The following is a 14,028-nucleotide window of genomic DNA, read 5'->3' as shown; positions in this document are numbered from 1 at the left end:
ATTGCCAGCATTAGGAGGAGCGTTGCCAGCAGGTCAGGGGAGGTGATCCCTCCCCTCTGCTCAGCCCTGGTGAGGCCACACCTGGAGTGCTGTGTCCAGTTCTGGGCTCCCCAGTACAAAAGAGACATGGACATACTGGGGAGTCCAAAGAAGGGCCACAAAGGTGATGAAAGCACTGGAGCATCTCACATACGAGGAAGGGCTGAGACAGCTGGGACGGTTTATCCTAGAGAAGAGAAGGCTGAGGGGAGATCTTATTACTGTATATATAATGTGTCTATATATATGAAAGTAAAGAACTAGACAGCATGGTGCATAGCAGGGAAGGGCTAGGGAGAAAATAATTGATCCAAACACTGGAGTATTCATCTGAAAATGCTAGATCAGGAGTTCACGAGGAGGATTACAAATAAGTTGGAAGTGATTGTTATTGGGATTGATACTGCTGTGCCACATGTAAATAAGCAGTACAAACAACTGTGAAATCACAGAGAAAACAGAAACAAGATCTTGTTTCCAAAAAGAAAATTGCTGTTTCCCCCCAGCAATTTTCTTTTCAAATGATTGAAATTGTCCTTGCATCACCTGGTTGAAAGAAGCAGCTTAATGCAGTTTTGACCAATCCAGTTGCAATGAAACAGCAAATTCCTCACACTGCCATTTACAGAATGCCTTCAATTGCATATCCCTGGTATGTGAGGCTTGACATTCATAGAGGATGTAGCACATGAAGGAATCAGGGCAGATGAAGACAAAAATACAGACCTTAGCATACCCAGCTAAGTGGACGTCTGCTGAGCCTCATACAGAGTTCACTGAGCTGAGGGACTTAAGGTGGGAATGTTGGCAGCAAGGGTAGGTCTGCTTTTCAGTAACCATGTGTCATGGTTTAACCCCAGCAGGCAGCTAAGCACCACACCATGCCTATAACAGTCAGACCTGGGGAAACTGCAAGAAACCCACAGTATTTTAAGCAGTGTTACTAGGAGCTAGAACCCTTGAGTTTTCATCTCAAGTTGTCTGGGTTACTTTGGGTGAGTCATTTTGTCTGTGCCAGAATCCATTCAGTATCAAAAGAAGATGCTGTCCCTGACTCCCAGAAAGTTGCCAGGCCCTATGAAAGAATGCTGGAGATTTTGCCTGCTTTGTCAAAATGGTGGTAGCATCTACAGAAGAAAACCTAGCAGCTACTTTACCAGAGAACCCTAGTGAAGAAGCAGCTTCTCGTGTTATCGTGATGCATGTAGGTGAGGTGAGCATGTCTCTGAGCTTGCCTAGTTTACCTTGTAAATAGTGCAACAGCTTTGCCTCCCCTAGGATTTTACAGTGCAGTGCATGCTAGACTATTTTACTGATGTGCTCTTCAAACATGGCCTCTCAATCTCATCCCAAAGAGATGCTCAGGAAATGTAAAATAAATAAATACATCAGGTTCCCTCAAAAGTTGCCTGTTCTTTGAAGGGAAAGGATTTTCAGCTGCGGATTTTACTTTTAGCAATGCACATGGCTCCTCTGTGGGTTCAAGTTTTCACAGTACTAAATGGATGTGAAGCAAGCATATTCATTTCCATGAAAAGCAGTTGAACAAATATCTTTGGCAGAGCTTTTAATCTTCTGTCTAGAGCATGTTGATATAGTTGATTGATTGATTGATATATACTAATTTTCTTGGAAGTAAGTTCTTCTTGGATGAACTCTGTAAGCAGCCATGAATGAATACTGGAGGAGCATGGCTAGCAGATAGAGGTCAGTTACAAACCTCATTCTCCATGGCGTTTCTGAGGCTGCACTTGGACTGTGTCTGGCCTGCTGACCCCCAGTTCAAGAGGAACATGGAGAAACTGGAGAGGGTCCAATGGAGGACTACCAAACTGGTCAGAGTATGGAGCGTATGACCCACAGGGAGTGACAGGGGGAGCTGGGCTTGTTTAGTCTGACCAAGAGGAGGTTGGAGTGATTAAATAGGTGCCTACAAATACTTGAAAGGCAGTTACAAGGATGTTGGAACATGACCTTTCTTGGTAGGGGCAGAAGGTATAACATGGGGCAATGGCTGCAACTGCAGCTTGGGGAGTTCAGATTGGACATGAGGGAAGATGTCTTCACCAGAGATTAGCGCGACGCTGGGACAGATCACTGGAGAAATGGTAGGTTCTCCATCCTTGGAAGTTTTCGAGATTTGACTTGGCAAAGTCACAGCTGACCTGATCTAGCGTTAGCAGCAGTCCTGCTTTAAGTGAAAGGATGGACTAAGTAACTTCTAGAGCTCCCTTCCAACCAGCACTTCTGTGGTGCTATTGGTGAATGCAGCGGGATTCCTGGTTCAGATACAGGATACTTAATGCTCTTGTTGCACAATTGGGGCACCTGTCCCTTTGAGCTATGCCAAATGACGGAACTTCAGATTCACTGAGAGAAATCCAGGAAAGATATCCCTAAAACACACTCTCCTTATGGATAGGCCTTGCAGGTGTTTTCTTGAGGACCTTAGAAGTAACCACTTAAAATCTAGTCAAAAAACTCCAGAAGACCAGTTGGCCTTCTCAGTTGTACTCACAGCAGGTAGGAATGGCAGGAGAGAGAGGGAAAACTCATTGCCACTGCCTTGTCCGTGCCACCACCTACAAGCAGAATCACATGGGCCATGCAGAGGCCCTTGAAATTAGGCTGCTGGGGCCCAGGTTGCTATTGGGAATGGGACGGAGGCCAAGCAGCTTGAGGGCAGATTTTAAAAGTCTGTTTGGTATCTGTGCATGTTCATTGGTACCTACTGGGATTCTCAAGCCTTTAAAATCTTTCCCCCTTCAATTGACTGAAAACATTTCTCTTCAGTTTTTGGCTACACAGCACATTTTTGACCAAGGTCCTAATGATTGGGAGCTGGCTTGTGAGTGGTGTGACCACTTTGGCTATTTGCCAAAAGGGTAGCCCTAGCTTCCTCTGCTGTGTGCAGTTCGGCACCTCTTTCCTGTAAGGTTTGTGTTCAATCAGTCTGGCTCCCGACCCGTTCGAACCAATGTAAAGTGTCATCTTCAAAAAGGCTTTGACCACCCCATGTACAAATCCTCTTCTCTGCAGGTGAGGCAGATCTTCCTGGGTTACATGTCTTTTGGGCAGGTAGAGCAACCTTTAGGCATCAGATGGAGAAGGCAGAGCACAAGCCTGGGCTGTGTTTCTTTTGTGCAGTCCCCAAGGAAATTGGATGTGCACTACTGTCTTCTCCTTTCCCATGCAGGTCACTGCAGGGCAGAATGAGGTCTGTAATGAAGGTTTGTTATCTCATTGCACTTGGATTTCTTAACTCCAAAGTTCCTGAGCTCACCAAACTTCTGATGATGATAGTAAGAGAGGGGAAGGACAGACAGATAATAATTTTCTCCCGCACCCTTTTTAATCTGAAAATTATGCTTTACATCCTCTAACACAGACCTCCATTCTTTGGAGTTTGGGTTAGGACTATAAGTAAGACAGATATTCTACTGCCACTTGCAAAGGTAATAATTGCCAGAGCTATTGATCCCCCAGCTGCAGACCAAGGTAACTACAGTACAGATGACGGTCAAAAAGAAATTTCCCTCTATGATACAACATCGCCCATCGTGGATTTTCACGTAATGAAACCAGAGGACTGCATATCAAACAGCAATAATTTGATCTAGATGTGCCAATAACAAGCTGCAGACCAAGGTAACTACAGTACAGATGACGGTCAAAAAGAAATTTCCCTCTATGATACAACATCGCCCATCGTGGATTTTCACGATGAAACCAGGAAGGACTCCATCAAACAGCAATAATTTGATCTAGATGTGCCAATAACAAGCTGCAGACCAAGGTAACTACAGTACAGATGACGGTCAAAAAGAAATTTCCCTCTATGATACAACATCGCCCATCGTGGATTTTCACGTAATGAAACCAGGAAGGACTGCATCAAACAGCAATAATTTGATCTAGATGTGCCAATAACTTGACCTGGAACAAGAACCAGCACAGGCAAAGCAAGATCCAGGCCACGTCTGTTCTGCTGTGTGAGGGCAGCTGCTGCACTGGGGAACTGGTTAATGTGTTACATGCTGTTAATGGGTTGAACTTTTGGCAGCTTCCCGTCATGTCACTGTCCCTGTTTCTGTCAGGGTGAAGGTCAGATTATCTTAGATGACTTGATTGTCCAGGCACTCTCTGGCCTCTTTTCCTGGCATTAGCCCTGGTGGGACCAGGAATGGAGAGCACAAGAGAGCAGGGTGGATGGAGGGGGAAGGTTTTCAGCATTTGCATTCCCTGTTATTCAGATCCTGCCCACGAGTGGGGGTTAGGCACACCCACTCTTGTTTCCCAAACGCTAGCTCAATCTCCTGCCCCCAGTTGGAAGGAAATCAGACTGCTCCTGCTGCTCCAGCAGCCTCCGTGACCAGCGCCATGGCCAGCTCCATACAGGGAGGCCTGCCAGAAATGAAGGTCTTCCCCTTATCCTCTGCTGTTAGCCCTTCTTTTCTTTAGCTACCATCTTTCTTCTGTTGCCTGCTGCCCTGCCCCAAAAGAGAGACAGCTCCAGCCTGCTGGGCAGCCTCCCCTCCCTCTCCCCCTCAGCGCCTGGCCTTCTGCCCGGACTCAGAGCTGCTGGTTCCAGCTCCTCCTTACTGCCTCTCCCCATTTCCGGATGGGCCCTGGCCCCCAGCCCTTATCTCCTCCAGCCCCTGGGCTGTTTGCAGAGGAGAGTATAAAGGGGTTGACTCGGAGAGCGGAGGGGTAGTACAAGCAGCACCGGACCAGGCTGGGTGTCTGCTTGACTCATCACGTCCTGCTCTGCACCATGGGGAAGGACGGGGTGCTCATCAAACCAAACATCTTCCTCCTTCTCCTCTTCTTCCTTCCTGGAGACACCTCGCCCGCCACAGAGCCGTAAGCTACACGGGGGGTTCTCTGGGCAGGCAGGAGACCTGGGTTGTATTCCTGTGTCTGTTGCTTTGTCTCTTATCTTCTGCCTACTTTATTTTACACAGGAATAAAGACACCAGGGCTGGGTAAAGTGTCTTCTACAAACAGCAACTCTAGTGTTTCAGGGGGACCCAAAACAGTCTCTGAAACTGAGATATCAGTAAAATTTCAGGGGGGAAAAAAAAAGAAAAAAAAGAAAAAAAGAAAAAAGAAGGAAAGATCTATGAGAATATCTTTTGCTGCTTCAGAGAATTGACAGCATTTCAACAGAATTTTCTGCACAGAATTGGTTCTTTACTTAAAAGGCAACTTTTTATAACTGTTTACACATTCAGTTTTTCTTAAGAGACAGTCTTTTTTGAAAAGACAATGAAAGGTTTCATTTTGGGTTGACTACCCTACTCCCAGTTTGGAATGCCCAAGAGATGGGAGTGGTTTTTTGATTGATAATGAGGAAAAAATGAACAAATAACAGATCTGGCATGACCAGAAATGGCTTTATTTTTTAATTCACATTTTTTCAACTCAGCCAATGGAATGAAAATTCCCTTCTCACTAGGGGTTATGTGGCACTGTAAGGCTGTGACTGTTAAGGTCTGTGAGGGTATATTGTGCTGCATCCTTTCTTCACCCCCTTTTGCCCTGTTTGTATGTGAAGGGAGTGTGTGTTGTGTGCACGTGTGTAGGTGTATGGCAGGAGCAGTGCATGAGGGGTCCTGACATTCCAGAGACTTTCTTCTTTGGCTTTTCGGCAATGTCTTCTCCTCAGAAAAGCAAGGCTGTGCTGCAGCGCTTTCATCAAATGCAGGGTAAGCAGACAGCAAGGTTGGGATCTGAGGGGACAGAGCTTTCTCCCTGCAGACCAACTGATGGACATAAAGGTGTCAGAGCGTCCCCTACCACTAAAGGCAATGCCCTTCCTTACTGCTGAGGTTTTAAGGGCTCTTTTCCCAGCTGCTCGCTGTTCTGTTCAGAGGCCAGTCCTCCCCCACCCAAAAGGGAGCACTGTTACCATTAGGCAGATCAGGTTTTATTCCCAGATGCAGTGCTGGGCACGGGGACACCACCGGCACGATGCTCCACGGGGAAGGTGGCTGCGTAGGGCCGGGCAGGGACCCCCTGCTTGGGCTGAGCCAGAGGGGCTTGCTTCCCTGAAAAACTGCAATTTGCTCCAGTGTTTTTTGCTTAAGATCTGGCACCACGCTGTGGCAGTTTTGGGTCTCTGCGAGGAATGCGAGTAGTGCTACAGACGGTTTGCAGTGTGTAGTCGATGGTGTTTATTCACTAGGTACTGGCACTTGTGTGGCTCCTGAATCCTACTAACAGTGTCTAGCAAAGCTGACAATCGACTCTTCCCTACTGGTGTTATTCAGGGTCCCAGGAGGAAGTGCTGCTGTTGTGCCAGAACCTAGAAAAATATATCCCTTCCAGATGTTTGCATTGAGGATTTCCTGTGGTATTTTCTTTTGAGACCAGCCTCTCTGCTTTCCCCTCCTGTTACAGACATGCTTGTTACACTCCTAGAAAATGCATCTCTCCCTGTACAGTGAAGACTGTAGTCATCAGATTGGTTTATTTGCTCTTCCTGTACAGCTCCTGTTACCTGTTCCTGCTCCTCTGACCTGTCCTTCTCCCCTGTTCCTAGGCAGTATATGGTGCTACTGCCCTTTCTGATACACACTGATTCTCCTGAGAAAGTCTGTGTTCAGCTGACCCACCTGAATGAGTCTGTGACACTGAGTGCCACACTCGAGTATCAAGGGGAAAACAGGAGCTTGATCGATGACGTGGTGTCAGAGAAGGACGTGTTCACCTGCATCCCTTTCTCTGTGAGTATCTCATCCTTGTGGGCTGATCCCTTGTGCCAGGGATAAACTGTAAGGGCACTGAATAATAATGAACAGAGTAACACTGTGTAGGTATTCACTTCCCTCTTGGCCAAAGGTATGTTCATGTCCATCCTCAACACCCTCTCACTGGTGAGATCTCCTTAGCATGCTACCTGAATGGGAAATGCTGAACCCTGGAAAGCCAGCCCCTCTCTAGGACAGGGGGAGGAGAGGCCAGGAGAAAGAAGAGGTTTTAGTATTGACGCTCCTGATGGCTGTTCGGTGAACAGCTTCTTCAAAGGGCTCTCCACATCATCCTTCAACAGCCACAGATTGTCACTTGAGTGCCTTCAAATTGGGGTAGAGCTTTTAGACCTCAGATACTTTTTGCCTTGTGGATATAGTACACTGAATTAATGTGAGAACGCAGAGCTGTGATTGCCTTTGTCTGAAAAAGAGAATGAAGCAGGAAATTCATAGCTTAATGTAATTGATAGTCCCAGGGACTATAACAAGTCATAGACAACTAGGAATGTTGGTCATCTGGCTCAGAGCGCAGATTACGTCTTTGGCCTGAAGGCTGAAGAACTGGCCTTCAGGACACTGAACAGGTTGGCATCCGTGTCTGGGTTTGTCAGATATAGGCTAAAGATTGAATTTTGCCACTTGGGGAGAAATGTATAGAGATTTGGCATGTCTGGTTTGGAAAAGGAAATGTTCTGCAAGGACTAGGGACATTATCTGAAAGAGAAGGGAGATTATCCCATTGCCCTTGTGAATGTCAAAAGGAAAAGGACAGAAAGGTTTTGGTCAGGGCAGTAAGAATTTCTTAAAATTGGGTGGCAGAGCTGGGAGTTCCTTTGCTGCACAATACTTGCACAATCACTGCACAGCAGGAGGAACAAGTAGGAATATGGGACAAGTAAAGATCAGTCTCTTGTTCCTGATTATAGTTTCCCTCACCTCTGGGTTGGGTCCATCAGGATTATATTAGATCTCTTATTTCATGAAGTTCAGTTCAGGAAGCCTTTAAAGGTGGTTCGTAACATAGTTGCCTTCTTACTCTCCAGCTTCCAAAGTCAAATAGCCAGTCACCAGTCACATTTATCACTGTGACAGTGAAGGGGGCGACACTGCAGTTCAGGAGCCGCAAGTCGGTGCTGGTCAAGAATTCTGAGAGCTTGGTCTTCGTCCAGACAGACAAACCCATCTACAAGCCCGGACAGACAGGTACCAGGGAAGGGGTGGAGACTTGCATTTGAAGCAAAAATATGTACTAAAACTGTTGGACTGTGCTGGCCAGTTGTCGACTGGGGGTCAGAACAGCAATCTCATGGCTGAGGCTTATGTTTTTAATGCTTCATATGGGAACAATTTGGGGAACCTTAAGATACATGCATGTATCTGGGGCACCTGCACACACTCCCTCTTTCACTGGGGGCTCTGTTGTGGTCCATGCAGTTAGGGTCCACATTAAAATCAGAGAAAGACTGGATATTTGTCCTATAGAGAACAGGGCCAAAATTCAGAATAAGTCATGAAATAGCTTTCAAAGCAGCAGCTGATTTTGCTCAATGAAGACAGAGAGAACTATATAAGCCATTTGTTTCTTCTGGGCCATTGATCTCCTAAATTTGGCCTGGACAGGAACTAATTTCCTAAAAGGGACACTGAATTCTCTATCTATCCAGAGCCAACACAAACTTGCAGCCAAGTGCTGAAGTAATTTGCTTGCATTCATCCTTCCTAAGAAGTCAGTCTAGTTATAACAAAATTAGAAGACCCATGTGAATTCCAATGTAAAAATGTATCCTTGCAAAGTAGACAAAGGCAACTTAAATTTAACTTTGGTCTCGATTAATGAGGCCCTGATGCCCATGATCAGTAAGATGTTCACACTGCTGTGGATTTGCTCTTAACATCCTCTTATTCATGTAATTTGTTACATGGGTAACCTTCTAGCATGACTTAGCTTTCTAGTGAATGGAATTTCTTCAGAAGAGAACAGCTCTGTTCTCTGTTGTACCACTTGTTTGTGCAACTGATGTTTTCTGGTTGGTGACTGCACTGTGGAATCTCACTGTCTGCCTTTCTCCATCAGTCCTGTTCAGAATTGTTTCTCTGGATAAAGACTTCCGTCCCTTGAACGAGGTGGTAAGTATGATACTTCCTTTTCAGTAGTTATTTGGCCTTAAGTTGTCTATATGGGGAAAGGAAGGAAAGATGTGTCTTTCGGGGAGAGCTCTCAGTACATAGAGATAGTTGTGCAATTCCTGGGTTACCTCAGATCTTGTTAACAGGATCTGTTCTTCAAATTTCTGCATAGGGCTGCCTTCTGCTTTCTTGGAAAGGTTTGACAAACTGCAAATGAACGGTGCTGGTGTAAACACCTCAGCAGTGAGCAAATCTGCATTATCACAGTGTACACCTGCTCTTAGTACTGCAGACCATACAGAGTTAGTAATTTCAGCTGACTTTTCTGCCTGAGACAAAGGATTGCCCCCCCATCTTGATGTACCTCAGAATGCTCTGTTGTTCCATACCAGGGACTTCCTTATCCCATTGGGTGATCAGCTTGTTCCCTGAAACGTGGTCATAGCCCTGGTCATTTGACTGTGTTGCTTGCACTCTGTCTAAATGTGCGTTCTAAATATGCTGTTTCCTTTCTCCTCTTTCTAGTTTCCGCTGGTCTATATCGAGGTACGTACAAACATTCAAGTCATGTTCACATCTATCACACCTCAACCTGGGCAGCATAACTACCAGTTGCCTCAAGATGATTCTTGTCTATCTTATTTATTAAGCAGGTCCATAATATTAATTTGAATATACAGAGCTTTAACTCATACGGTGGCAACCATGTACTCTAGGCCCAGGTTACAGCTCCTTCTGTTGTGCAGCCCTGGACTCCCCACACAACTCTGCTAGTGCCCCCCACTCCTACCCTGCAGCCTCCTGAAACACTCGGGCTGGGCCTCCCCTCACTGCTTTTGCTAGTGCTTTTTCGTTCTCATTGCAGACTCCCACTGTTCTCACAATGTCCTTGTGGTCTCATTATCTGTAGGACCCAAAGAAAAACCGTCTGTACCAGTGGGCAAAGGCAGAGTTAAAGGGAGGGTTAATCCAGCTGTTCTTCAACCTCACCTCTGAACCTATGCAAGGGACCTACACAGTGGTGGCACAGAAGGTCTCTGGGAAGACAATTCGGCATCCTTTCTCTGTGGAGGAGTATGGTAACTGTCACTGTGGTTTCAAGTTCCTAACAACTAGTCCCGTGGGGCATGAAAGCTTAATTGAACAGGATGGTAGACCTGACCAGGTTGTCCAGCATGGCTGGAAAAATGTCTCTGTGTCCTCTCCCTCCCAAGCATCATCCCTTTCTGAGGAGTGAAGACTGAAGGACTTGAGCAACCTGTCTCCACTCCTCCCTAAGCCCCAGGCCATGCAGTGCAGCTCTTCTGACTCCCCACCTCAGCAAGGCTCCCATCAGGAGGAGCAAGTGTGCTTGGATCAGTCTGTGCTGGCAACTACAAGTGTCACCTCCTTTCAGAGGTGATTTAAGGCCACAGCCTCATCTCCAGATGGCTACACACCTGTCAAGTGTCATGCTATGAGTCTGGGTCTCCCCTGCCTGAGGCCCAAAGTCCTGACCTTTTGGTGTAAGCTGGGGCTGTCTGTAAATTCAGATCTTGCCTGTCCTCCCCCACAAGCTAAGCCCGTAGCTCACATTACGTCTTAGTGCCTTAACCTCTCTCTGGTACTCTCACCCCTATGCCAGTTCCATCTGCTTGGCTAGAAAATGGTACCCCAATACACACCCATGCATGATCGCAACCAACATAGCTTCCCACCCCAGCAAGCCAGCTGCAGCCCTTGTTACATGGTCTGACGTGATCTGGCTCATGCAGCAGAGATGAGTTCTGGAAGATGAGTCTGGAAGTCCTTTGACCTCTTTCAATTGCAAGACCGTTCCTGTGCCCTGAATCCTTCCTAGCTCTCCCAAGACAGTCACCATCCACTTTGCCTCCTGCAGCTGGGTTTGGATGTGATGTCACCCTGTGCTAAGTCACCAGGGAAGCTATGGGGTCTTCGTATTTTGCGAATTGGAAAGACCTAAGTGCTTTGGAAATGCAGAGACCAGGCTGCAGTCCCAGCTCTGTATGTTTGTGGGAGACCTCTATTGACTTAGCCCTCTATTTTACTGTATCCTACTGCTGTAGGACTGATAACCCATGTGTTATCTAACAAGCTGCTGTATTTTAATAGCTGGTATAATAATCCTGTCTTCTTACCTGGCACAGTGGTTGGCTGAGTGCCTGTGGTTCTCGCTGACTTCAGTGGGATGTGCAGGTAACAGAAGCCTCTAAAATCTGACCATTTAGATGCAAAAGGCTTTCAGGACATTTGTAAGAACAGCCTTTGAGCAGCCTTCATGTCTCATTCTTATGTTATTCCCTACCACATAGACTGTTTTCCTTTGGTTCTGCTGCAGTGCTGCCAAAATTTGAAGTAACAGTGAAAATGCCCAAGGTGATCACCATTCTTGATGAGAAGCTGAAGGTGACAGTTTGTGGTCTGTGAGTGTCATTCTTTCAAGTCCTTCTTTGCTTCAGGTTTTTCTTCAGCTGCTGCTGAAAGTCCAGTTGGGAGACTGAGATATGATACTTCGTTATATTTCTCAATCCTTTTGGGGTCCCAGGACCAAACAGACTACATGTACCATTAGACAAAAGGCAACAAATATTGCTTGGGGCACTTTGTACATAACATGTAGAAACATATTGTTGTTCTGTTTTTTGGGAGGGTTTTTTTTGCATATTTTTTGAGCCATAGAAGATTTAAGACCAGCTGCAGTGCTAGGGAAGAGGTCTTCAGTTTAGTTTACCTGGGAATGATGTTTTACCTGTGGCTTCTGCTTGTCATCACTGAGAGGAAACCGTAAGTGATGCAGCTGCCCTCTTTCCTTTGGACCACCTCATTCGATTCTGCATGGCATGTTCCATGCATCCTGCAGGGAGAGCTACGACTCAGGCTGAAGAACAAGCCAAAAGACCCAGAGCACATGCATAGACAAACCAGTTCCATCAAAATTGTGCAGTGGGGTAGATACTTGCAACATGTTCTCCAAGGTGAGGGGTAGTCTCAACTAAATCCGCATAGGGTAAATGATTTCTGCAGACTTGTGTGTTATTCCTAGGGATGCAATAAGATTCAGTGCTCCTGCCCCCATTGCCAAGCTTGATCCTAAAATGTTACCAGATTTCTTTCTGCTTTTTATTTCCTGTGATGACCCTGCTGTATCCTGGAGGCAGCTCTAGGGAAGAGTCCTGGCTCCACTGGGGGTGAGCTAGTCATTTTTCTCCATCCCTCTTACATTCCTAATGGCTCTGTTTTTCTTTCAATCCTCCCTGCTGGTAGATACACATTTGGGAAGCCTGTTCCTGGCCTCGTGAGCTTCCGTGTGTGCCGGAAGTTTGAACACGCAGCCACCGCCTGCTATGGTGAAGAGGCTAAGGCAGTGTGCGACGAGTTCTCTGGACAGGTGAGTCATGGTTACTCTTGTGGGTAAAGTGAGAGAAAGTGTGATTTATTGAGCATGCCTTGTAGGCACAGGCTTGCTCTGACGGAGTATGTACAAGCATGAGTGTGAAGAGGGGAGAGACTCCATATATTTTAAGGAAGCCTGAAGAAGGAGAGAAGATTGGATGCAAGATGAAAAGTGAAAGGTAAAAACAGGGGGAAGGTCTGTGCAGTAAGAAAGATGTGTGTAAAGGCAAGAAGCTGATGGAGGAGGAAGAGATGAAAGAAACAAAAAAAAGGTCAGATGGCGTGTAGAGAGTATAAGAGAGAAGTGAGATAGAAAAGGCATGAGCGATGAGAGCAGAGTTGGAGTTGGCTTACGCTAGAGACAGTGTGTTGGATCAGAAGTTGGTGTTAGAAGCAGGAAAGGAGCAGAAACCAGGGGAGGGGTGATGCAGTTTGTGCAAGAAGGAAAGGAATATGGATTTAGCAGCAGCGGTTAAGACAGACAGAAAAAAAAATCACTTTTTTCACTCTTCAGATGGGCAAGTCTACAAGAGCAAAACTGAATGATGTTTGGAGCATGGACAGGTGCAACAGTGCTAGCTTAATTGACAGAAGCTGGAGTAGCAGCAATTGTGGAAATATGCCAGGACAAGAAAGCAAGCAGAAGACATGCTTATGGTCCTTGGGGTCTGCTGCAGCATGAGACCCACAATTGCCTCTGCCATTGCTGTTGTTATCCATGCTAAAAGAAAGTACGAACACTGTGGTGCTAACCTCTGTTCCAGCCATCTCTTCCCTTTTCTGTGGAGACCTGCCTTGAAGATGCTAAAGAGAGGTGGCAAGCTTTGGAAATACTTTTCCAGCTGTCATCTTCTTTCTGCACATACACAGGCTTTGGTTTATGTATCGCTCATACGGCTTGTGCATTTTAAGTCAGCAGCTATATTCTAATGTGCCTGATGCCTGGCAAACAACTCCTGTGTGGCATACACTTGAATAATTCCCTGTGCTTCTGTATCAAGTGTTTGGAATTTCAAACTTCACACACACATACACAAAAATCTTCTAGGTTGCAAACTCTTTGCTCTGATGTTGCTGCAAGTACTTCAAAATGCTCCTTGCCAAGTTATTTATGTGCTTTTCCAGTTTTGATAAAAACAACAGAGGGAATGATCTGTGAGTTTATGGGCTTCTCTTCCAGTTCAGAGCAATGCACAGTGATGGATTCATTAAGTTGGATAAACATTATACAAATGAGACTATAATGGTCTTGTTTGTTTTCCTCCAACAGACGGACAACTATGGCTGCATTTCTGAAATGGTAAAGACCAAGTTATTCCAGCTCAAGAGAAGTGGATATGAGAATAAGCTCCATGTGGAGGCTAAAATTAAAGAGGAGGAGACAGGTATGAATCATCTGGATTGAAAAGCCCAGGAGAGACCAGCAGAGTGGCCTGCCAAGTAGGAATGAGGGAGAAAAGCAGAATCTTGCTTTTCTGGAATCCTAAAGTTTTCCTACCTGGAGGCCAGGAGCATCAACAAAATTGCTTGTCCAGCAAAGGAGGCTTGGCCTGGATTAAAAGTAATTTATCCTGGGCTGCATCAAAAGAAGCGTGGCCAGCAGGTCGAGGGAGGTGATTCTGCCCCTCTACTCGGCTCTGGTGAGACCCCACCTGGAGTACTGCGTCCAGCTCTGGAGCCCTCAGCATAAGAAAGACACGGACCTGTTGGAGTG

The 14,028-nt window shown here is 46.1% G+C and overlaps 1 protein-coding gene across 1 annotated transcript in view; it reads left to right on the top strand.

The window, feature by feature from the left end:
* Nucleotides 1-4,798: 4,798 nt before the first annotated feature.
* A2M (alpha-2-macroglobulin) overlaps nucleotides 4,799-14,028 on the top strand; it is a 32,079-nt gene continuing 22,849 nt past the window's right edge. The window contains exons 1-9 of the mRNA XM_009280522.2: nucleotides 4,799-4,902; nucleotides 6,584-6,767; nucleotides 7,838-7,997; nucleotides 8,869-8,921; nucleotides 9,447-9,467; nucleotides 9,832-10,000; nucleotides 11,260-11,344; nucleotides 12,186-12,309; nucleotides 13,585-13,699. Coding sequence (XP_009278797.1) covers nucleotides 4,814-4,902; nucleotides 6,584-6,767; nucleotides 7,838-7,997; nucleotides 8,869-8,921; nucleotides 9,447-9,467; nucleotides 9,832-10,000; nucleotides 11,260-11,344; nucleotides 12,186-12,309; nucleotides 13,585-13,699 — 1,000 coding nt within the window. The 5' untranslated portion in view covers nucleotides 4,799-4,813. The remainder of the gene's footprint in view (nucleotides 4,903-6,583; nucleotides 6,768-7,837; nucleotides 7,998-8,868; nucleotides 8,922-9,446; nucleotides 9,468-9,831; nucleotides 10,001-11,259; nucleotides 11,345-12,185; nucleotides 12,310-13,584; nucleotides 13,700-14,028) is intronic.

This window comes from Aptenodytes forsteri, unplaced genomic scaffold, assembly GCF_000699145.1.
Source record: "Aptenodytes forsteri isolate BGI_AS27 unplaced genomic scaffold, ASM69914v1 Scaffold756, whole genome shotgun sequence".
In the NCBI taxonomy this organism is placed as follows: domain Eukaryota; kingdom Metazoa; phylum Chordata; class Aves; order Sphenisciformes; family Spheniscidae; genus Aptenodytes; species Aptenodytes forsteri.
This window is presented reverse-complemented; position numbering and strand designations above follow the sequence as displayed.